Here is a 23622-nt window from a genome sequence, read left to right on the forward strand (position 1 = left end):
TGAAAGCACAAGATGTTAAAGGACACCAGAGGTGAACATAAACTCATGAAATAAACAATTGCATCTATCTTTCTTCTCCTAAAAATGACTTTTTAAGATATTCTACAGTCTTATTTTATATTTAAATCTACTTTTTAAGTTTTTACAGTTTTATTGTTTTTGCTCAATGACACATTCATTTAAGTATGCCAGAGCTAAAATCTATGAACTATGGACCTTTTATTTCTTTCCTGCTCTCAGAAGCTATTTTTGCTAGGAAAGTATTTTATAGTTGGAATTTCTTATCAGTGAGGGTCACACTGTAGTCTGACCTGGCCCTGACTCAGACAGGAACTGCCACTTAAATACCCGATATTTAACTCTTTCAGACAGAGAAAGATAAAAAGGAACACAGCACAGTTATTTGTGTGCTAGGCACTGTACATACACGTCTATCTCATTATGTCACCTACTGTATCCTTCAACAACATGAAAGCAGGAAGTAAACAAACTGTTACAACTGATACAAATCCTGCATTAAATCTGCAAAGAAATGATTTTCTATAAAGGTTATTATGCTGTTGCATATCTTTAAAAGCAGAGAAGGAGTTCTGAATTCGGGTCCGCTTTAAAGAATTACCACAGTTATTGACAAGAATAGATCTGCTGCCATAACAACCACTGGAGTAGCGACAGCTTTACCATCTTTCATCACAAGGGTTTAAAGCTCAATAAGACATAAAAACCCACTGCTGGGGCAGTGCTGACCTGTTCGGTGCTAGTCCATAACTCTTACCTCTCCCACAGCATAGAGTTTCCATAAAAGGGGCAGGGTTTGGGTTAATTTTTACCACAGTTGTCTAGCAACCAGGGCCATGAAAACGCTCCTATTTCCACTGCCACTTAATAAAGATCATTTTCACCAAAGTAGCACTTTATGACTATAAATCCCGGTGGTGACCCGAACATTGTTTGCTGTGCATGGATTGCTGATCCATACTGATCAAAAAAGAGGATATGTATGGTTGGCACAAAACGCTAGCTGACCGCTGACACAATGTGGTTGCTCCTATTGCTGGCCGTGCTCACAGTCCAGAGGTATAATCCACAGGGTTGCAGAAAGAACAAAGATGGAGCACCGGCTCTTGCTATTCGGGTTATATTGCAAACACATTGGCATTACAGGTAACCAGATAGGTGAGGGTGAAGGTACCAGCTGGTACCTTCACCCTCACCTATCTGGTTACCTGTAATGCCAACGTGTTTGCAATAAAACCCGAATAGCAAGAGCCGGTGCTCCATCTTTGTTCTTTCTGCTACCCTGTGGCTGATCCATACTGGATCTGGGTGTGTCTGGTTGACTACCTGTTGAGAAATGCTGGGTTATAGTGCAGATCCGTAGCTTTCTTCAAGGTTACAGAGTAGACATGCTACTATGCTGAAAATAATGCCTTCTTAAGGAAATACTGTGCTGAAGAAGGGGGTGGAGTTATGGACTACACAAACTTTGATGGATAATTGCAGCAAATGCAGGTGAATCCAGGTATGAACATTTGTACTATGTTCATCAATATACCCATAGCTGTCAACGGGTCTTTGGCTCAGGGGCCAGGTACATTAACTCGGAAATATTATTTATTTAAAGGATACATGAGGTGAAATGTGACATGATGAGATAAACGTGTAAGTACAATACCAAGCACACAAATAACTATGCCGTGTTCCTTTTTTTCTTTATTTGCCTGAAAGAGTTAAAAATCAGGTATGCAAGTGACAGTTTCTGTCTGGGTCAGACCGTAGTGTAAGCCTCACTAATAAGGGATTGCAGCCATAAAACACTTTCCTGGCAGAAAATGGCTTCTGAGAGCAAGAAAGAGATAAAAAGGGTCAATGGTTAGATAGATTTTAGTTCTGGCATACCTTAATGCATGTATCATTGAGCAGAGACAATGAAACAGTAAAATCTTAAAAGTAGATTTAAAAATAAAATAAAACTGTGAGATATGTAAAAAAGTCAGTTTTAGGAGAAGGAGGATAGATACAATTGTTTATCTCATCAGTATTTTCACCTTGTGTTTCCTTTAAGTATTTGCCCCACTGTGGATTAACTCATGGACCCCAGAATGAGATTGGCCTGCACAACAACTCTTGAGCTTCCTCCATGTTTATGAATATGTGAATAACTGGCTTCATGTGTGTCTCTTATCCGGAGAGCTCTTTTTTGTCATGTGTTTGCTTGCCCCATTCCATGTCCCATATGCTACATACAGCTTACAGCTGGAGTGTCCAAACTTTTTCAGCTCACAATCTACTTTAAAAATTACAGGGGTGGAGTAATCACCTTACCGCCCCCCCCCCCCCCCCCACATCAAAAAACAAACAAACCCTGCCACTTCCCAGCATAGACAGCCAGATGTGCCTGTGTGTCCCCAGTATTTGCTGGCCCCACCCCAGCATAGGCAGATACATGTTCCCCTACTAGAACAGCCAGGATTCCTCTTCAGCTCTACCGTCCATAGTCTCATCTCTGTGCCCCCTCCAGCGGTGCAAGTAACTAGGGTGTCACAGAGATGAGACTGTGGACGGCAGAGCTGAAGGAGGATCCCGGAGGCGCTGATAGTTGAGGGATCACATCCGCTCCACATTGGTGGTCTCATCACTCGGTGTCCAGCGCGACTTTGGCGTTCTCGATGGCGTGTGTGATCGCGATCTACCAAGCAGTCCTTCGCGATCAACCGGTAGATCACAATCAACCCATTAGTGCATGCCCGTCTTACAGGCTTAATTTGAACTTCTGTATTACCCCCTTCCCCTTAGAATAAGATGAATGATACCCCAGCCGTGGAATTACACAACTGTAGCAGTCCAGAAATTTAAAAAATAACTATGGTGGCATAGTGGATAGCAGTCTTGCCTTAAAGAACTGGGCCCCAATTTCGAATCTCGGCTAAGACACTATCTGCATGGTGTTCATATGCTTTCCCTATAATTGCATGGCTTTCATCTGGGAACTTTGGTTTCCTTAACTAACCCCCCCAAAACCCCATAGCATAGGATAATTAGCTTCCCACTCAAAAAATATGTCCTTAGACCTTGGACATCCAACTTTGGTAGGGATTATATTGTGAGCCTCTCAGAGGGACAGCTAGTGACAAGACTATATACTCTGCTTTACAGAAGATGTCAGCGCTATACAACACAAAAAAAATAAATAAACAAATACAGGTTCTTCCATACATATTTTTTTTAACTTGTTTCACCATATAAGACCAGACATAAAAGAGAAACCTTAGAGGCAACTAGAAGATCAGCCCATACAAGTAAAGCTTACGGAGAACCCACTGGGCACTATACCAACTTATCCTCCAGACAGGTGTCATTAGGTTCATTATGGGCGCATTGAGAGTCATTTTGTAACCTGTGGAAAAAAAGCTTGAACCAAATCTGGTCCAGAAATATTCTGTAGGATGCTAGAGAATCTCTTTGTCAAACTTCACAGTCACCATTGTACACAGCTTATGTTGTCAAACTCAAGCCATTGCCTACCAGTATTTAATATGCTGCAACCAATGCAAACCAATACCTTCCGGCATACATGTAGTTGAGGCTCTGGGAAATTTGGGCGCCGGGTAAAGCTGAAAAAACGCTTCACACTGCTCCTGCAACAGTCGCAGTGCGTTAGTTACTATTCTCCCTCCAGGCCACTCCTGACACTGGGGAAAGAAGTAATTCGGCTTCCAGCTATTGCTGGTGGCATTATTAAGCTGTTTTTATTATAAGAAGGGCCTCGTTATGGCCTATGACTGCGCCCAAATCTCCAGCTCAGCTTTTGCACAACTCGCCTACAATTAGTGTTGGTGTTTGAATTTGGGATCTTGCATTCGGAAACTCGAACATCAGACTTCAGCACCCGAGCTAGCGGACACGGTAATGGTGTTGCGGTCCACGTCGTGCTTCAGTTGACTCCAATGCTTCCTCCTTCCAATCCAGCAAGGAGGAAACATCAGAGGTCACATGTAATGTGGACTGAAAGTGAGTGACCTCCCTGTGACCCTGTCCCCTGCTTCAGGTGCTGAAGTGAGTGGCCCCCATGACCTTGTCCACTGCTTCTGGTGCTAAGTGACCTCCCCGTGACCTTGTTTGCTGCTTCAGGTACTGAGTGACCTCCCTGTGACCCTGTGCACTGCTTCAGGTACTGACTGAGTGACCTCCTCGTGACCCTGTCTGCTGCTTCAGGTTCCGAGTGACCTCCCCGTGACCCTGTCTGCTGCTTCAGGTGTAAAGTGACCTCCCCATAACCCTGTAAACTGCTTCAGGTGCCGAGTGACCTCCCTGTGACCCTGTCCACTGCTTCAGGTGCTGAAGAGCGGTGTTTAGCATAATTTGGGTTTCCAAATGCAAGATCCCAAATTCAATCAACAACACTACCTATAATATCTGTAGTCTCCCTTTTCCTTGCACATCTTCGCCGATATGGGACAGTCCCTAGGTGGCTTTTACAGAAATCTGACCCTGCAACGACTGAGTCATGAAGTGATTCTGTTAGTGGAAGTATTGAGCACCAGATCTTACACTTTGATACACTAACATTTTCCATCCTCCTGATAGATCTCTATGTAATTATTGCAAAAACATTGTTTTAGCCTTCAACACATTTTTAGTACAGTTTTCCCACAAATTCTTCAAAATTTACTTGCGTAATGCGATAATCCATATATAGCAAAATAATTAATATATTGGAAGACCTTTGTAATTAATAGAATTATTTTTTTATTCTATTCATATTTATGGTGATGAATGCAAAAAAGGGGGTTGCAAAGTTAGTATAAAATAGTGAAGAATCATTCAGAGGACTAATTAAACCCTATTCTGATTTTGTTAAAGCAACCTAAACATGAGGTATTTCTGAACACTGACATACCGGTACACCCCACAGAAGTACTCGCTGTACATATAACAAATAGCAATCTGTAAAAAAATAACCGGACCTCTAACTTGCCTAATTTGGCCCTGATGCGGTGGTCATTTGAGTTCCTAGCCAAGTTCTTCCTCTATGCACAAAGTCTGTCACGGTGTTGAATGATACTAGTGTTATGGCAACCCTCTGTATGGGGAGGAGAGGCACCAAACAGACAGTGTGCAGTGCTGTAGAATGTATGAAGTTGGAGAAAAAGTCTACCAAATCTTTCAGGACCAAATAATAAAAGGAAAAAAAAGTCTGACTACTTCTCTGCGTGAGAGGTCAGGATGAAGGTATATTTCATTAGTTGCTGCCTTAACCTATGGTCATGTAACTACTGGGTTCTCCTCTGCAACCTGCTCCAGCATTAGGCTATGTCCTCCTCCCACGAGGGCTATTGTGGGTGGAGGGGGGGGAATAGCCTAGTCAGGGCTATTACCCCTTCCACAAGGTCCTGCAGGGGGCTAGAACAGTTATTTAGTGCACTGTGTACAGAGTCACGGAATTTTGCACTGCTTTATTGAATAAGCTCATATGTATGACTCCACGGAGAGCACACCCTTGTATGACTGTGCAGGAGATTGGAACATGCACGGATGCATGTAAGTAGAGAAATACATTAATACACAAATCTGTGCATGGGTGGGGAGCACTAATATGCATCCAGTGTATTTATACCTTTCTACTTGACAAAAGTATGAAAAAACTCGAGGAAGTGTAAGATATTGGGGTTACTAAGGTCTTCCTGATGTGGAGAACATTGAAGAACATAAAAGCTCAGTCATGGACTAGATTTATTTTTTGACTAGTCAGCTTTTAGGTGGCAAATCTCCCAAAACTTTATTGAGGATTACTGAATAGTGTGTGAAGGTAACTGCAATCACATAGATGCCAATTCACCATCCAATCATCAATCCCACCTTACAGACAACCATTTCCCATACAGTTCATGGACTACCCGATCATTTATGTTGTCCATTGAGGAGAACCTTAGTAAAGCAACTCCTTAGTAACTACCCTATAAACATGTTCTACCAAATTAAAGCAAAAATATATGAAACCTGCTGAGAGGAAAAAAAAAAAAAAAAAAAACATGGACTAACCTCAAGCTTTTTGAGATGAGTGTTGACAGTAGAAAGGTCGGGTAAAGCTTCCACTGGTTGAAGCTGCTCTTCTATTTTGTAGAGTCTCTTGCCCAGGTCCGAATAATTCTGTACTACCAGGTCAGCTTTACTAGCTTGGAAGAGTTGCTGAGCTTTGGCCTGGGTACTGGACTCCAGCTCAATCCAACACTGACGAATCTCTTCAATCTTCTTCTTCACCACTCCGGCCAGTTCTGGCTTCTCCTGGATCAAGTGCTGGCCCTCCTATACAAGACCAGAGAAATATTTTCAGGAAGAATACCAACATCTGACCTTTTATATAAGACAAGCACATGGCTTCTTTCATCTACCACCTCAAAAGTTCATCTACCACCTTCAAAAGTTGAAACATGTTCTTTTGTGCTTGGCAGGTGGAAAAGTGGAGCTTGTGTCAGCTTTAGCCTATTGGTTTTGGTTGAGAATCATGGTTGGCTAGCAAACAACAAGGACTTTACTACATGCACTCAAGTAAAGAGTGATAGAAACTCCTTAGTACATTTTACTTTTTAAGCTCCTAACCGCTTCCTAGCCTTATTGAACTATTATAACACGATGGTTCTCTACAACCAAACTTCATACATTGCTTGATAGAAATTCTACTACACAAAGCAATGTTGTTACCTTCCTTTCATTGTGATGTCCAGAAGGAGGGAAATACTTATATACAGGTGAAATAAATGTAAACTTATCTGTTACTAACATCAGCAATATAAGCCAAACATACGACCACAGTTATGCTTTGAGATTACCTTTAAGGAAAACTGGACACCAAAATGATCAGTACTTCCAGAGATGCAAGCTGCAAAACACTCAAATATTGGAGATGATTCACAAACTTCTCATCTGTCTTAGTTCAAGAATTATCTCCCCTTATCTGTATATCTCATGATTTATCTCCCCTTATTTGTATGTTTCATGATTTATCTCCCCTTATCTGTATACCTCATGAATTATCCCCCCTTTATCTGTATATCTCATTAATTACGGTATCTCCTCTTGTCTGTATATCTCATGAATTATCTCCCCTTATCTGTATGTCTCATGAATTATCTCCCCTTATCTGTATATCTCATGAATTATCTCCCCGTATCTGTATATCTAATGAATTATCTCCCCTTATCTGTATATCTCATGATTTATCTGCTCTTATAGCTAAAGTGAAAAATAGGTAAGGTTAGATAATTCATGGGATAAGGTTGGTGAATCAACCTCATTAAGGGGTCCAATTAGTTTTAATGTTATGTGTGTCTTTACTAACCAATAGGAATGTTTGGGAGCTCAGCTGTCTTTTACTTACAATCAATTTCAAATGTTTGAAGATAATTGGCTTGATCAGTGATGATTTTCATGAGTCGTAATGGGTGGTTGAAAACATGGGTAGTTTAATCAAGTATTTTTTTACTTTGTAATTAAACTTAAAATTACAAAAAGAAAAATCCCCTCTCTCCACCTCGCCATTCCAGCGAGATCAGAGACCACCAAAGTTCTTGGCCACAGGCACAAGGTTGTTCACGCTTATGCAGTAGCAGGCTTGGCTGGAAAAAGTTAAGACCATTTGGGTACTGCGCAGGCATGAGCCATCTGCGCCTGCACAGTGTGGCTTCAAGGGGTCCCTGGTCTGGAACGGATAAAGGGGAGAGGGACGGAGATAGCCTCTGGATTGGAAGCAGGTTGTTTTGCAGAAACTGGGAGCCTCTACAGCAATGGTCCTCAAACTAAGGCCCGTTTTTCCCGGCCCCCCACACACAAAATGTATTACTTCCACATCAGGTGACTGCTGTCCAATTGGACTTCAGGTTGTCACGTGGGTATGCTTCACTGTCTGGCCCGCAAAAACTTTTACATCATTTTATGTATACTCCCGCCCCCCACAGCAGTCTGAAGTATGTTGACCCGGCCCTTGACCCAAAACGTTTGGGGATCCCTGCTCTACAGCATCAGTGCTATGCTGCGCGCCCCATGCAAGGGTGGTGCTAACTCCAAATTACTTCTCCCTCTGAGTTGCTATAACTCAGAGGGGGAATAGTATATAATGCCGCTGGGGATTGGAGCGGCAGCAGGGTGATCAGTCACTCGGCTCACCCTGCACCCAACTCACTGGCAGCGTACATATACGTATGCTCTGGATTCTCCAAAGGCTTCCCTCTACTTAGGTAAGTACCTATATGACTTGGGCTATATGGGGAGTGGGGGTGACTGTGTTTGGGGGATTTGCTATGTGTATATCCTACTAATATTATACATGGGAAAGTTCAGATGTTTGTATGTTTGTTACTCGATCACACAAAAACGGCTGAACAGATTTGAATGAAATTCGGCACACACATAGTACATAACCTAGAATAATATATAGGATAATTTTTATTCCCATAACCAAAAAGTGAGCGGAGACAAATACAAATTTCACTGGAAAACTTAAACAGCAGCCATTCTTACACTGTTAACGGTAGGGTTCTCATTAATCTGTTACCCAGTGACCAACTGTGCAATGTTTATTCAGAAAAGTAGGTGGAGCCTACAAAAGCCAATCAAAATTCACCTATTGATTTTCTAGGAGAAAATGTAATCGCTGCAATTCTTGCACTGTTAATGGCACAAGTCCCAAACCAGGTACAGTTATGGTAGTCATTGGGTAACTGGGGTTCAAATTCAGAAAAGGGGGTGGAGCCAAAAAGTCAATCAGACTTGGTTAATTTTAATGCAAATTATTGATGCAAAACATCTGGAAGAGGCATGAAGAGTCTGGCACTATAGTTTTAATATCAGCAAGTTGAAAGCAGTGCAAAATACAACGTGATGCATAAATAGCGTAGCATGCAATGATGACTGACATTCAGAGTTGTGGTAAGCAAAGTGGTAATGCAGATGCTTGAAGTGCTGTACCTGGGTGTAGGGAGGTGGCAGGTGTGGGCGCCAAAAGGTGCATGGCCTATTATTGATGCCAAAGACCGCAAAGCTTACAAACTTGGGCATTGAGTAATTAAGTAATTGTATGTTAGGGTTAGAAAAAGTGGGCGCAGCCAACACCAGCCAAATACATACCCGGGCAATGCTGGGTCATCAGTGAATGGAGACAAATACAAATTTCACTGGGAAAATATAAACTGCAGCCATTTTTACACTGTTAATAGTAAGATTCTCAAACTTTGCACAGTTGGTCACTGGGTGAATGGGATTAATATTCAGAAAAGAGGGTGGAGCGTACAAAAGCCAATCCAAATTAATGTATTGCTTTTCAAGGAGAATATTCAGTTGCTGCTTCACAAGCTTCAAACCTGGTACAGTTGGTCATTGGGTGACTGGGGTTCAAATTTAGAAAAGAGGGTGGAGCCACAGTCAATCAGATTTGTTCCATTTCAATGCAAATTATTGATACCAAACACTGCAAAGCTCACAAACTAGGTCATTGAGTAATTGTGTGTTAGGGTTAGAAAAGTGGGCGGAGCCAACACCAGCCAAATACATATGCAAATTCGCATGAAAATTTGCATATAACCGCATGCGAAATTCGCATCCCAAATTTTTACCACGGCGATTCCCACCGCACAAGAGAAAACGGGCCCTTACATTGATTTTATGCGAAAACGCCTGCAAATTCGCGGTAAAATTTGCATACAAAAATGCATGCGAATTTCCTATTAAATACATTGTATGTGAATAGCACACCGCAAGGCAGTGCGCAAATTCTGAGGGCTCTGCCGTGCAGATTTTTTCTGCACAGAAAACGCTCAGAAAGTGGAAACAGTCCCATCCACTTGTATTATCTATGCCAATCTGCTTGCAGGAAACTCATGCAGATTCGCTCTAGTGGAAACGGGCACTTAACCGCAAACGGGTGACATGCAGTGTTTTGCCGGCGATTCGCGATTAGTGAACGCGATTAGCATGCATAGCTCCGCTAATCACGTCTGCTCCCAAAATGCTGCGGTGTCCAGTGATTTTTCTGCGTTAATCGCGGAAAAAACATCCCCGCATTACCACTGGCGTTTTGTGGTTTTAGGTGTGAATGGGGCCTAAAATATACGCAACAGCATAATAACATTTAAATAAAAACATTTCTTTGTTACAGCTGATACAAAATCCTGATATAAATCTGCAGTGTCTTTCCTGCTTTCATGGAATCAGACTTAAGGTGGCCACTAATGGTCCAATCGTCTTCATCCAATTTTACCAAATCTATGTAGTATAAGGGTAAATTAAGCTAATCTATTTAATGGATAATTTAGGCAGTTCCCTTATATTACATAGAAATGGTAATATTGGATGAAAAAGATTGGACCATTAGTGGCCACCAATAGGGTTACCATCCTGTGTTTACATACTAGCTCTGCCGAGGCAGGTGAGATTCCTGAGCTAAGATAACTGAGAGATCAAATTATAACTTGTGATTAGTCACAGATGAGAGGTAATTAGACAAGCTACATTCTCTAAATACACACAGAGTGCATTTCTCTAGGTTTTCCTTCTGTCCTCTGCAAGAGTTCAGGTCCACTTTAATGTCATGAAGAAGGTGGAGTGCCAGATAAGTTGCCTATCATTAGTTTATAGAGAACTTAAAGAAAACCTGAACTGAAAATTAAAAGTCAAAATAAGCATATACAAGTCATACCTACCTCCCGTGTAGTCTACTCCTCAGTGTCTTTCTCCTGTCCCGCGTCCTGTTTGTTCACTGTGATCAAGGGAATTCTCCGTCCTCCATTTTGAAAATAGCCATTACCCATAACTGCTTTCTGGTCAGCACACAGTTAAACTGTAACATCGCCCACTTGAGCCATAGGGAAACATGGACATTACCTGGTACATCAGTTTTCCTCACAGCTGTAACTGACAGCAACTGATATTTTACTGACAGCAACTGATATATTTCAGTTCTGACAAAATGTTGTCAGAACTGGAAGGGATTATTGTCAGAAGAAAATGGTGAGCTTCTGAGAGGAACTGACGGCAAGGTAACTATGTAATGTTCATTTGAAGTTACCTCATGTGTTTATTTTAAATATTTTTACTCAGTACAGGTTCTCTTTAAAAATCACTTCTAGACACACATCTAAAAACCATATCAAATGTTATGTTTCTTGGGTGAAATTATTTTTTTTCATCTAAAAATCTGTTCACAAATATATTAGATACAGTATCTACAGTATATATCTCCTTTATTAACTAGGCACAGTCTCATATTTTGTATGTAGTGGAGAGACTTTGATGTTTCTGGAAGTGGCAGTAATGATTGTAGTGCATTTTAATGAGGATACTCATTTACATTAGATTAACATTTACATTTAAATAATGACACAACGATCATTTAATGATCTTTCAGTCTGTAATGGGTGATTTCTTGGCGCATGTGAAAAATGTTAAAATTGGCCTGGTGGCCACCGGAGGTCCAATGTGGAAATGAGAGCTTGGCAGGGAAGAGATTAAGTGAGCATACTGTATACTGTATATCAGAACTTGTTCTCATTGAGTAACAAAGGCTCACTGTAGCTGGAGAACAGCGCAGGATGTTAGTGATCCATCAAACCCTGCTTAAAGGGGCACTATGGCATACATTTGTAAAATGTAAAATATGTGCAAACATAGGCAAATAAGAAGTACATTTTTTTCCAGAGTAAAATGAGCCATAAATTACTTTTCTCCTATGTTGCTGTTACTTACAGTAGATAGCAGAAATCTGACAGACGCGACAGGTTTTGGACTAGTCCATTTCTTCATAGGGGATTTTCAGGGATGTATTTATTTTCAAAAGCACTTAGTGAATTGCAATTGCTCTGTCCAGCTGCTAATAAACTGTGTAGCGAGCAGGGAAAGCTGGCCAGCATCATTGTTTAAATCTTTTTTACGGAATATCTTTATAAAGTATAAAAGCCTTGCTGAGAATCCCCTATGAAGAAATAAACTAGTCCAAACCTGTCACTTCTGTACTGTAAGTGACAGCAACATAGGAGAAAAGTAATTTATGGCTCCTTTTACTCTGGAAAAAAACGTCTTATTTGTCTATGTTTGCACATATTTTAAATTTTACAATTTTCCGCCGTAGTGCCCCTTTAAATTTGTAAAAAGAAAGTGTCTGCCATAAAGTGGCAAAAACTGCAGTCTTGGCCTGGGTCTTGTAGGAATACAATAGGACTTGATAAAAGATTAGTGAACTTATCAGTCATGCGATTACACTTACCTGCAGTGATAGATTTATAATAAACCTAACTAGGATTTATCATAGAAATCCTCATTGCGGGTGTCTGAATGGCGCTGCAAATCAGCCACTGCTACTGGACCAGCCTTTCAGCAATCCTCCATGTACTCTGATATTACCCTAATACTCTAATATTAATATTACTCTAATATTACCCTGGAGAAGGCTGATATCTTTTGGCGCCTAACATTTTTCTTTTAGTATTTATATAGCACACACATCTTCTGCAGCACTTTATAGAGTATATATAGTCTATAGGAGCTCACAATCTAATTCCTGCCATAGTCCATCGTAGTCTAGAGTCAATTTACTGTACGTTTTTGGGGTGTGGGAGGAAACAGGGGTGCCCAGAGGAAGAGTTTAGCCTGTCTAATTCTCCCTCATCTGTGACTAATCACAAGTTTTAATTTATTCTCTAAGCTGTGTCAGCTGGCTGCCAGGCAGAGCAGCTAATTGGTAAACACAGGATGTTAATAATAGGTCTGCTTCCTTGAAAGCAGGAAGTAGAGACACTGCAGATTTATTGCAGGATTTGTATCAGCTGTAATAAAGAAATGTTTTTCTTTGAGGCCAGTTTCACACTACGGATTAGCGGCAGCGGTTCGGTGCAGCCCAGGGGCCGCACTTCCAAAAACAGGCCTTAACACCCACACAACACTATAGACTTACATGACTTCCGGTCCGCCGCACGTCATCGCAGAGCCACACTGTAACCGAGGTTTGTCCTCGCATTGGGGATGTGGCAAAAACTTCACTTCCGTCGCATTGTGCCGCATTGCATCAGTATGAAAGTCCCCATAGACTTTCATTGCCCTGCGGTGGGGTGCGTTAAAAATACTGCACTGACCCAGTGTGAAGGGGCCCTAAAGGTTAGTATGTTGTTGCTAGAGCCGAGAGGAAGGTCTGAGTTCAGGACCGCTTTAAGAAATTTGCTGGATCTTATAAAGGATACCCGAGGTGACATGTGACATGATGAGATAGACATGTGTATGTACAGTGCCTAGCACACAAATAACTATGCTGTGTTCCTTTTTTTATTCTCTGCCTTAAAGAGTTAAACATCAGGTTTGTAAGTGGCAGTTCCTGCCCGAGTAAGGCCCGGTTCACACTTGCGTTTTGATCAAATACTTACCGGTGGCACAGGTCCGTTCTGAGAACATCCGTTCGCCATCAGGAGGCCATCAGGATCCGGTCAGGTCACGTTCAGTTTTCATCCGGATCTTCTTCCGTTCTTCATGCTTCCTGGATCCGTTTCCGTTTTCAAAGAGGGGCCTGGAAGGTCTGGAAAAGCGCTGCAGTCCTTCTTGGGGAGAGCCTGCTGTGCGGACATCATCCTCCTCGTCCGCGGGGCCCTGCGTCTGGATGGTCGGGTCCTTCCCTGTCCTCCGCTGTGTTCTGGGGTGGCTGTGGAGAGGCTGGGGGCTGTCCGGCGCTGGGTACATCCACATGGCCGCCTGTACCATAGAGAACCCCACAGGAAGTGTATTGTGCACTTCCGTTTCTCATCAGTTCCTATTGTGCTAGATTTCTTGTCCGGATCCGGTCCGGCGGCGGTGGACGGAGGACCGGTCCGGAAAATTGGAGCATGTTGGAAAATTCTGGACCGCAGGCCGGACCGCAGACCGCATCCGGATTCGGAGGAACGGACGAGTGCACACGGGCCCATTGATTAACAATGGACCCTTAATCGTCTGTTCCGTTTGCGGACTTTGCGGTCCGGCTGCGGTCCAGAAAATAACGCAAGTGTGAACTGGGGTCAGACTACAGTGTGCCCCTCATTGATAAGAAATAAAACACTTTCCTAGCAGAAAATGACTTCTGAGAGCAGGAAGGGGGTAAAAAGGGTCAATAGTTCATAGATTTTAGCTCTGGCATACTTCAATGAATGTGTCATTAAGCAAAAACAATAAAACTGTAAAAACAAACTTAAAAAGTAGATTTAAATAGAAAAAAAAAACATTTTTAGGAGGAGGAAGATAGATACAATTGTTTATTTCATTTGTTTATTTTCACCTCGGGTGTCCTTCAAGTTTTCCAGTCTTGAGGAACCGTAGTGAAGCATTGGCAAGGTGGCTAACAAGAATTCACCTCTCATTGGTGATTGCCCTGATTTCAGTAAACAGGATTCTGATTGGCTCTTACAGCATACTGCTTTGTATGATAGAGAATTGTGCGCTGCACAGTTGTGATTGAATAATCCTGTTAATGTCAGTAACTCCTTTCATGTAAGTCATGAGTGAGGCAATTTTTATCAGGTCAGCTGCTCCTCTAGCTCTGTCCAGCGTGCCAGCAAGGTTACACTGCATCAGGTCATTTCAGCAGGCACCCTTCATACAGCCCACAAGTCGCTGGCAGATTCTAATTTTGCACAGCGCAGGGATTTGAATCTGTTATTTGCCTCCGTTCCACCCATATTTGATCTTGTTATTCCTCTTCAGAGAAAGGGGGTGAAATAATCGGATTTAATGCAAATTGGTGTCTGGCTGCAGAAGCTGAGATAAGCAGCTCCATGAAATGCCTGGGAGCCTGTAATATGTCACACGCGTGAGACACATCTGAATTCATGATATCTGGGTCATCCCTCTACTTCCATGCATTGTGACATTAATTACAGACATTCAGAAGAACTCGCCATTAACCAGTTCACTGATCAGGACATCTTGTGAACTGTGTGACCAGCTGAGCCCACGTGCTTCCCTCGGCCTCGTCCCCCAGAGGCCAACTCAACCAGTTCCACATTGCTTTGCACTCAAAACCTCCAAGAGACTCTCCATGTATAAAATATTGGCATTGCACACAGGGTTGTTTCTGCCCATTTTGGTGTCCCAGGCAAGACACCTGTTGCCCCCCTCCTCCTATCCTGTGATTAGGAAGACTGTAACCTGCATTTAGTCGTTTTGTGAGCACAAATAATAGGTTTGCTAGAGGCAGCCCGACTGGCCGCCTCACACGAGAATCATTTAGCTTGAGAATAAGGCTTTAGGCTGAGGAAACGGGACAGACACTGGTCAGTCTGCAATGGATCCGCTGCTGTAAGCAGATCACAGTTTTGCGCTGGCCACGTTTTTTTTTAGAAGAGTGGATTTATTTCCCATCTAGCCTATGGCTGAAACGCATCTGCCCCAGGCACCAACTGGACCACAGTGGACCAGCAATGCGCTCCCACTGGCCATTTGAGGTCTGGCATAAAAGAAAGATTATACTGTAGGTGACATGATGACATAGAAATGTGTATGTACAGTGTCAAGCACACAAATACATATTCTGTGTTGCTTTTCTTTCTCTGCCTATAAGACTTAATATTAACCACTTAACGACCGCCTAACGCCAATAGGCGGCGGCATGTCGTAAGTGGTTTCCCATGTCAGTTCACGGAGGGTGTCTCCATGAACAGCCTGCAAGCCTCCGATCGCGGCTCGCAGGCTAAATGTAAACACACGGGGAAGAAATCCCCGCTGTTTACATCATACGGCGCTGCTGCGCGGCAGCGCCGTAAAGCAGGTCGGCGATCCCCGGCCGGCCTCTGATTGGCCGGGGATCGCCGGCATCTGATAGGCTGAAGCCTATCAGAGGCGGTGCAGGACGGATTGTGCCGCCCATAGGAAGGAGGGGAGGGAGGGAAAGGGAGCGAGGCTGGGAATCGCTGCGGAGGGGGGATTTGAGAAGCCCCCCCCGCTAACCACAAATAACCGGCGGCGATCAGACCCCCCTCCCAGCAGGACATCCCCCTAGTGGAGAAAAAAGGGGGGGGGGGAATTCAGGTCACCCTGGCTGTCACACGATGTGTGCTGTGGTCTGGAAAGCCCACGCAGCACATATGTGAGGAAACAAGCCCGGTCCTTATTAAAGCGAGCCCGAGGTGGGCTCAAAAAAAAAAAAAAAAAAAAAAAAAGTAGGCTACCTGATCCACGGGACTGAGCAAATCAGGTAGCCACAAAAACCGGCGCTCCTGTGGGTTGCAATGGCCCACTTTCACGACACTGCACTGAGAGACTGCGTGTCTCTCATAGCGTGCAGGGAGGCGGGGAGCAGCAGGGCTTGCAGCCAGGGAGAGAGAGCTACCAAATAGCAGCTCAGGGAACCCTGTAGGAACACCCCTGGCAGGTGTTTTGAACAGGGAATTCCTCTCCTTGTGTTTACCTCCGAGTTAGTGACAAATATTGTCACCAATCTCAGGGAACTGTAGCACGGCGGTGGGGGGGCAGAGAGCGGCGGCTGGGGGACACAGAGGCATGTCATGAGGCAAAGAACATGCCTCTGTGTAACACCTGGTCCTCCCCCTCCCCCCCAAGAACCACCTCAGGTTCTCTTTAAGCTATGCAACTGTTTTTCTCCAGTCGGGACCCAGTCAAACTATAGTGTCCGTCATTGATTAGAAATTAAAACCAAAAAGACTTTCCTGGCAGAGAACAGGGATCTTCAGAGCAGTGAGTAGATAAAATGTCAATAGTTCATATATTTTAGCACTCTGAGATGCAGGACAAACTGCTTCATTGATATGAGACATAACATAAATCTGTAGGATATCTAAAAGTCATTTTTAGGAGTACGAGGATTGGTACAATTGTTTATTTCATAACTTTATTTTCACTTAAAGGAGTCATCAGTCAAAACCCCAGTCTTTCAGAGAGAAAACATACACTCCACTAACAACATTTAAGCAGTACAGGCCAGATTAAGGGTGCTTTTCACACTATATCCATTGTACAATATAAAATTGTATTGCAATGTTAAGCTCACATCTGCATGACAGTGGTGGGACCAGGGGCATAGCAATAGGGGTTGCAGAGGTTGCGACTGCATCAGGGCCCTTGAGCCAGAGAGGCCCTGAAGGGCCCTGCCTCAACTACAGTATTAGCTCTCTATTGGTCCTGTGCTCCTAATAATCACTTCTATAGATGCTTTGAATAGTAGTAATCATTAACAAATTATTCCCCATCCCCTTATTGCGCCTCTGACACTGTAGTTGCCATTGACAGGTTTTGGTGCGCTGTATCAGTTGTTGTGTATATAATTGGGGCCCCATTGTAAAACTTGCATCGGGGCCCACAACTCCTTAGCTACGCCACTGTGTGGGAGTGATTCCATCAAAATAAAGCGCAGCCTTTCGCGTACTCATCGGCGTCTGATTACAGCTGCAGTGAAGCATACGTCTATGTCCTGTATGCGTCACTGTATCCCATGCATCACACTTGTAAAGTGGAACGTGACTTCACAATACCATTGTGCTTCAATCCTATCTTTCTGGATGTGCACTTAAACATGCAAAGTAAGAAGGCAGCTTAAACCTGGCTACAAAAGTTAAACAACATACCTAAATATAGATCTAGGTTTCTTGTTATTGCTGTTTGTTTACAATAGAGTTCCCAAGCTCAGGCACACTTTAACCTGAATACATTAATGTGCATGAATTAGGCATCTATTGGAAAACAAAGTTAATACCCCTTGAGTTTCTGCCATGTTACATAAGGTTCTTACACAGGTATCACATTATCATCCTTCCTGAAGAATAAGTCATTTTCATTACCTGCTCCTTTCAAAATGACAATGCTGCTGCCTAGGTTGCTCCTGTGCGCTACATTACTGCTCCCAGGAGCACAATGTAAAAAGGTCAGTCAGTCATGTGGGTGGATCTGGCAGAGGACTGTGCCATGCAGGTGGCCACTGGGTAGCTGTGCAGGACAAATAATACAGGTTGTTATCCAGTGAATATACGGCAGTTGCAAGAAACAGGGGAAGGAGCCCAGCAGTCTAAAGGCCCATACACAAGCTAGATTAATGTCTGCCAATAATCCGACATGTGTACAGCAGGCCCTAACCAGCAATCCGCTGGGTGGGTCAACTCGACAAAACTATGGCTAATACAAAAACGGGACACCGAGAGCCCAATATAGTGTAGTAAGTACTGGAAAAGTAGAAGTATGTAGAGTAAGTAATACTCACAAACCAGGGTCACCTCAAAGGCAACCACTGTAAATGCAGATGGGGAGATTAGACTCAGGATTAAGAAGTCACTCTCGTAGATAAGGGAAAAAAGGGGGGGTAACGCCCCACCATCATGGGTGGACTCAACTACTGTATGAAGAAAACAGAGGCGACAAAAGAATAAAATGGAGAATAAAAGAGGAGGTAGTGGTGGACTAACCACCTCCAAGCAGCCACAGGAAACGGATTATTTTGACAGTCAATACATTTTTATTTTACACACTCCAGCAATTTGTGCTACGCGTTTCACAGGTATGACCCTGCTTCATCAGGCACTAAGGTGGGAGCATATAACTGTAAGGTCAGAGACAACGGTGTACACTGTATATAGGTAGGTACCCCCCCCCCCCCCCCTCAGGGAACAAGGGAGGAGACACAAGGTGGAGTATTGAGCAAGCTGACTGTCACTCAGTTCCACATTCTGTGGGAATAGTAGTATTCCTGTGTAACTGTATTCATGCCCCATGGCCAGTTTTTCTTAACTGTCAGCTCTTTCAGGTCAAAAGAGGAATTCAGCTGGCAGTCATTATCCTATAGTATAAAAGCGTGTCTCTGCATCCTGTCCCTGTGCTTTTGCGCTAATGCGCATGTGTGGCCCTTGGGCGGCCGTTAGAACAGGAGGAGGATGGGGCCAGGGGATGGGTGTGAGGGCGTGTGCGGTGCGCACACATGCGCACTGACATGCGATGGCGGTCAGAGGGGCTGGGAGGGGAGGGTTGTGAGGGAGGCCTAGAGCCCGTAATGATAACGGGCTTAAGTTTGCTAGTAATTTATTATGGGTTTATTGATGGAGACCCAATTTTGGCTACATTCACAGTGGGATGTTGCAATGTGATGTAACTGACACAGTGTAACGCAGAAACTGGCACTGCAATGTAAAACCTATGCAACATTAACAGTGCATCCAGCATAATATAACGCAGCATCTCAAGGTGTGCTAGCAGTGCAGTGCGTTGTCGCATAATGTGCGTGTTAACAGTGATAGTGAAGCATACTTTTCATTGATTGTATGCTTCACGACGCACGCATAACATGCGAATCTTCAATTACGCTCCTGTTTTTACAGGAAAAAAAAATCCAACTGTAAACGTAGCCCAAGAATATAGATCCCCTAAAACATTATTTCTGAAATAAAATCTCTTATTAAAAACTGCTATGACATAAACCAATGCTATACAAGCCATTATATAATTTAAAGTTGTTAAAAATGACCATTTCAATTTACAGCCAGCTGTGATAGCCTAAAATTGCTCAGAAACTGAAATAGTATTGTTTCCATATGTAATATTAGTCCTCCTTTTGTGTCCTCTTTAGTGATGGTCAGGTCTAGGAGAACTCATGGAGAAGCATGTGATCAGTTTGGTCAGGTGATAGCGGTGAAGGTCTCTGATTTGCTAGTCATGATCATGTGCTAAAGCTGGATGTGATCACAGCAAATCAGAGCTTTGTAAATCTATCAGCTGATGAAACAAATCACATTTCTCCATGAATTCTAGATACGATGATCACTAGACCTCTTTAATGAATGAATGAAGCGAAAAGAAAACTTATGAGATAATGAATTGTATGTTTAATACAGATAATTAATAGAACATTAGTAGCAAAGAAAAGAGTCTCATATTTTTATTTTCAGTTATATCGCTTTTACTTTTTATAATATTGTATCATACTCTAAAATACAGTGCAGTTTGTAAACTACAAATAAACTATGAAACAGACCAGAGCTAATGACCCTTTGAACTTTCCTCTGCAGTAAAACCTTAAACAAACAAGAAACAGTGAGAGACGGGTTAAGATAAGTGCTTCAAAAAACAGTACTGTAACCGGCCAAGCTTGGTCGGAGAGCTCAGAGAAGCTCTTTTGCATAGATAAAATCTGAAGTTTCTTAACTGGAAACAATATGAGACTCATATCTGTGCTACTAATATTCTATTTCTTAGCTGTACTACACATACAATTCATTATATCACACGTTTATTTTCACTTCAGATTCCCTTTAACCACTCTACGACCGCCTAATGCCGATTGGCGGCCGAAGAGTGGTTCCCCCAGGACCGCCTAAGTCAAGTCCTGGGGGAGGAGTTTAAGCGGGTGATCGCGCGCGCCGATGTGCGTGCATCCCCGCTTTAGTTATGAATAAACAGCCTGCTAGCCTGCTAGAGCAAAATAAACCTTTTTTTCCGGTTTACAGCACTGCAATCTATGCGCAGCGCTGTTTGGGGACAGCTTAGTGGCAAACCTGTCCCCTCGAGTAGCTCACAATGTGATCCCCTCTCACAGGCTGATGCCTATGAGAGGTGATCACTGATTGGATCTCGAGGGGGAATAAGGAAAAAATAAAGAAATTGAATTAAAACAATAATAATTAAAAAAAAAACAATGATCGCAGCAGCAATCTAATGCCACCAACAGAAAGCTCTGTTGGTGGCAAGAAAAAGGAAGTAAAAATTAATTTGTGTGCCAAGTTGTATGGCTCTGCAGCAAGATGTTAAAGCTGCAGAGCACTGAATTGTAAAAAATAGCCTGGTCACTAGGGGGGTGTAAGCATGTGGTCCTTAAGTGGTTAAAGTGTACCCGAGACGAAAATGTTAAAAAATGTTATACATACCTCGGGCTTCCCTAGCCGCCTCCATGCAGATCGCTCCCTCACACCTGTCCTCCTGGATGATACTGTAGATGCCCTGTTATATTTCGCCAGTCGGCGAAAGGCACAGTTCGCGTGTGCTCCCCGCCACAGTCCCGTGGGTGAAAGCGTTCTGCGCAGGTGTCGGTACCATGGCAGGGCGCAAGCGCAAGGCCGCGCAGTATGCCCATCTGGCTGAAGATCACATTCAGAAGGCGTAGGACAGCAGTGAGGGAGCGATCTGCGTGGAGGGGGCTTGGAGAAGCCCCAGGTATGTACAAACCTTTTCAACCCTTTCGTCTCAGGTACACTTTAAGACTAGTTTCAGAAAACAGTGTCAGTTGAAACGCAACGTGTCAATGTGAATGTACCTTCAAAGTAAGGCCTGCCTAGTAAGTGCCAGTAGCTCCGCTCTCTCTGCATGATAATAAGAAAACTATGACATATCCACAGTGGCGTACCGAGGGCATTTGACACCCAGTACTGGGTAATAAAAGACCCCATGCCCCACCCCCACCCCCCCCCAAAAAAAGAGAAAAGGAGTGAGTGTGGCGTGCAGAGAGTGCCACAGCAGGTAATGCAAGGTATAGTTGCCCCCAGTATAGCTAGCCTGGAATATTTGCCTACAGTATAGCTAGCCTGGAATATTTGCCTACAGTATAGGTATCCTGGAATATTTGCCTACAGTATAGGTAGCCTGGAATATTTGCCCGCAGTATAGGAAGCCTGGAATATTTGCCCATAGTATAGGTAGACTGGAATATTTGCCCTCAGTATAGGAAGCCTGGAATATTTGCCCATAGTATAGGTAGACTGGAATATTTGCCCATAGTATAGGTAGACTGGAATATTTGCCCTCAGTATAGGCAGCCTGGAATATTTGCCCATAGTATAGGTAGACTGGAATATTTGCCCTCAGTATAGGCAGCCTGGAATATTTGCTCTCAGTATAGGCAGCCTGGAATATTTACCCAGAGTATAGGTAGCCTGTAATATTTGCCTGCAGTATAGGTAGCCTGTAATATTTGCCAGCAGTATAGGAAGCCTGGAATAGGTGCCCCCAGTATAGCTAGCCTGGAATATTTGCCTACAGTATAGGTTGCCTGGAATATTTGCCCGCAGTATAGGTGGCCTGGAATATTTGCCCGCAGTATAGGTAGACTGGAATATTTGCCCTCAGTATAGGCAGCCTGGAATATTTGCCCCAGTATAGGTAGCCTGGAATATTTACCCAGAGTATAGGTAGCCTGTAATATTTGCCAGCAGTATAGGAAGCCTGGAATAGTTGCCCCCAGTATAGCTAGCATGGAATATTTGCCTACAGTACAGGTAGCCTGGAATATTTGCCTACAGTATAGGTTGCCTGGAATATTTGCCCGCAGTATAGCTAGCCTGGAATATATGTCTACAGTATAGCTAGCCTGGAATATTTGCCCACAGTATAGGTAGCCTGGAATATTTGCCCGCAGTATAGGAAGCCTGGAATATTTGCCCTCAGTATAGGCAGCCTGGAATATTTGCCCTCAGTATAGGCAGCCTGAAATATTTGCCCCAGTATAGGTAAGCCTGGAATATTTGCCCCAGTATAGGTAGCCTGGAATATTTGCCAGCAGTATAGGAAGCCTGGAATAGTTGCCCCCAGTATAGCTAGCATGGAATATTTGCCTACAGTACAGTTAGCCTGGAATATTTGCCTACAGTATAGGAAGCCTGGAATATTTGCCTACAGTATAGATAGCATGGAATATTTGCCCGCAGTATAGCTAGCCTGGAATATTTGCCTACAGTATAGCTAGCCTGGAATATTTGCCCGCAGTATAGGTAGCCTTGAAGATTTGCCCGCAGTATAGGTAGCCTGGAATATTTGCCCGCAGTATAGGAAGCAGGGCTGTGGAGTCGGAGTCGGAGTCGTGGAGTCGGAAGTCGTGGAGTCGGGCAATTTTGGGTGCCTGGAGTCGGAGTCGGGAAAAAATGCACCGACTCCGACTCCTAATGAATTTGTAACTGTAATTAAAATAGAAAATATGATAAATTTTTCTATTTCTCAGATAATAGTCATTAAAAATAATGTATATATACACTATCTATACCGTAATAGCTGTGCTTAGTCCACAAAAATGAAATAAACCAATCAAAATGAGTTACTTGTGCTGCTTCAATAAAGCAGTCCCCGTATTTTTAAGGTCAGATATACATATCTGATTGTGACTGTATATATGATGTGTACACAGGAATCTCTTATATATACTAAATAACATCTATGCTGTAAGAATAAAGCCTGATGTGTAGCTGTGTCACTAATAGAGATGGTCAACGAGATGGAAATAATTCTGCATTGATGCTGATTTATGCAAATGTATGCACTCCCTTTGCTGATGAAATCAAATAATTTGATATGTTGTTAAAATTTGGTTTGGTGACTACAAATTAAAGGGTAACTGAGACGGATGAAAAGTAAAGTTTTATACATACCTGGGGCTTCCTCCAGCCCCCTTCAGTCTAATCAGTCCCTCGCTGTCCTCCACCACCCGGATCTTCTGCTATGAGTCCTGGTAATTCAGCCAGTCAGCGCTGTCCGGCCGCATGCCGCTCCCACAGCCAGGAACATTCTGCACCTGCGCAATAGTGCTGCACAGGTGTAGTATGCTCCTGGCGGCGGAGTGTGTGCATGCGCACTACGCCCGACTGGCTCAAGTACCTGGACTCATAGCAGAAGATCCAGGTGGTGGAGGAGGACAACGAG

The 23622-nt window shown here is 43.3% G+C and overlaps 1 protein-coding gene across 3 annotated transcripts in view; it reads right to left on the reverse strand.

The window, feature by feature from the left end:
* Positions 1-23622, reverse strand: part of SPTBN4 (spectrin beta, non-erythrocytic 4) — a 265502-nt gene that overhangs the window by 73118 nt on the left and 168762 nt on the right. For all 3 annotated transcript variants that reach the window (XM_068250768.1, XM_068250770.1, XM_068250769.1), the window contains one exon: positions 6043-6306. In XM_068250768.1, the coding sequence (XP_068106869.1) occupies positions 6043-6306 (264 nt within the window). The remainder of the gene's footprint in view (positions 1-6042; positions 6307-23622) is intronic.

This window comes from Hyperolius riggenbachi, chromosome 8, assembly GCF_040937935.1.
Source record: "Hyperolius riggenbachi isolate aHypRig1 chromosome 8, aHypRig1.pri, whole genome shotgun sequence".
Classification (NCBI taxonomy): Eukaryota; Metazoa; Chordata; class Amphibia; order Anura; family Hyperoliidae; genus Hyperolius; species Hyperolius riggenbachi.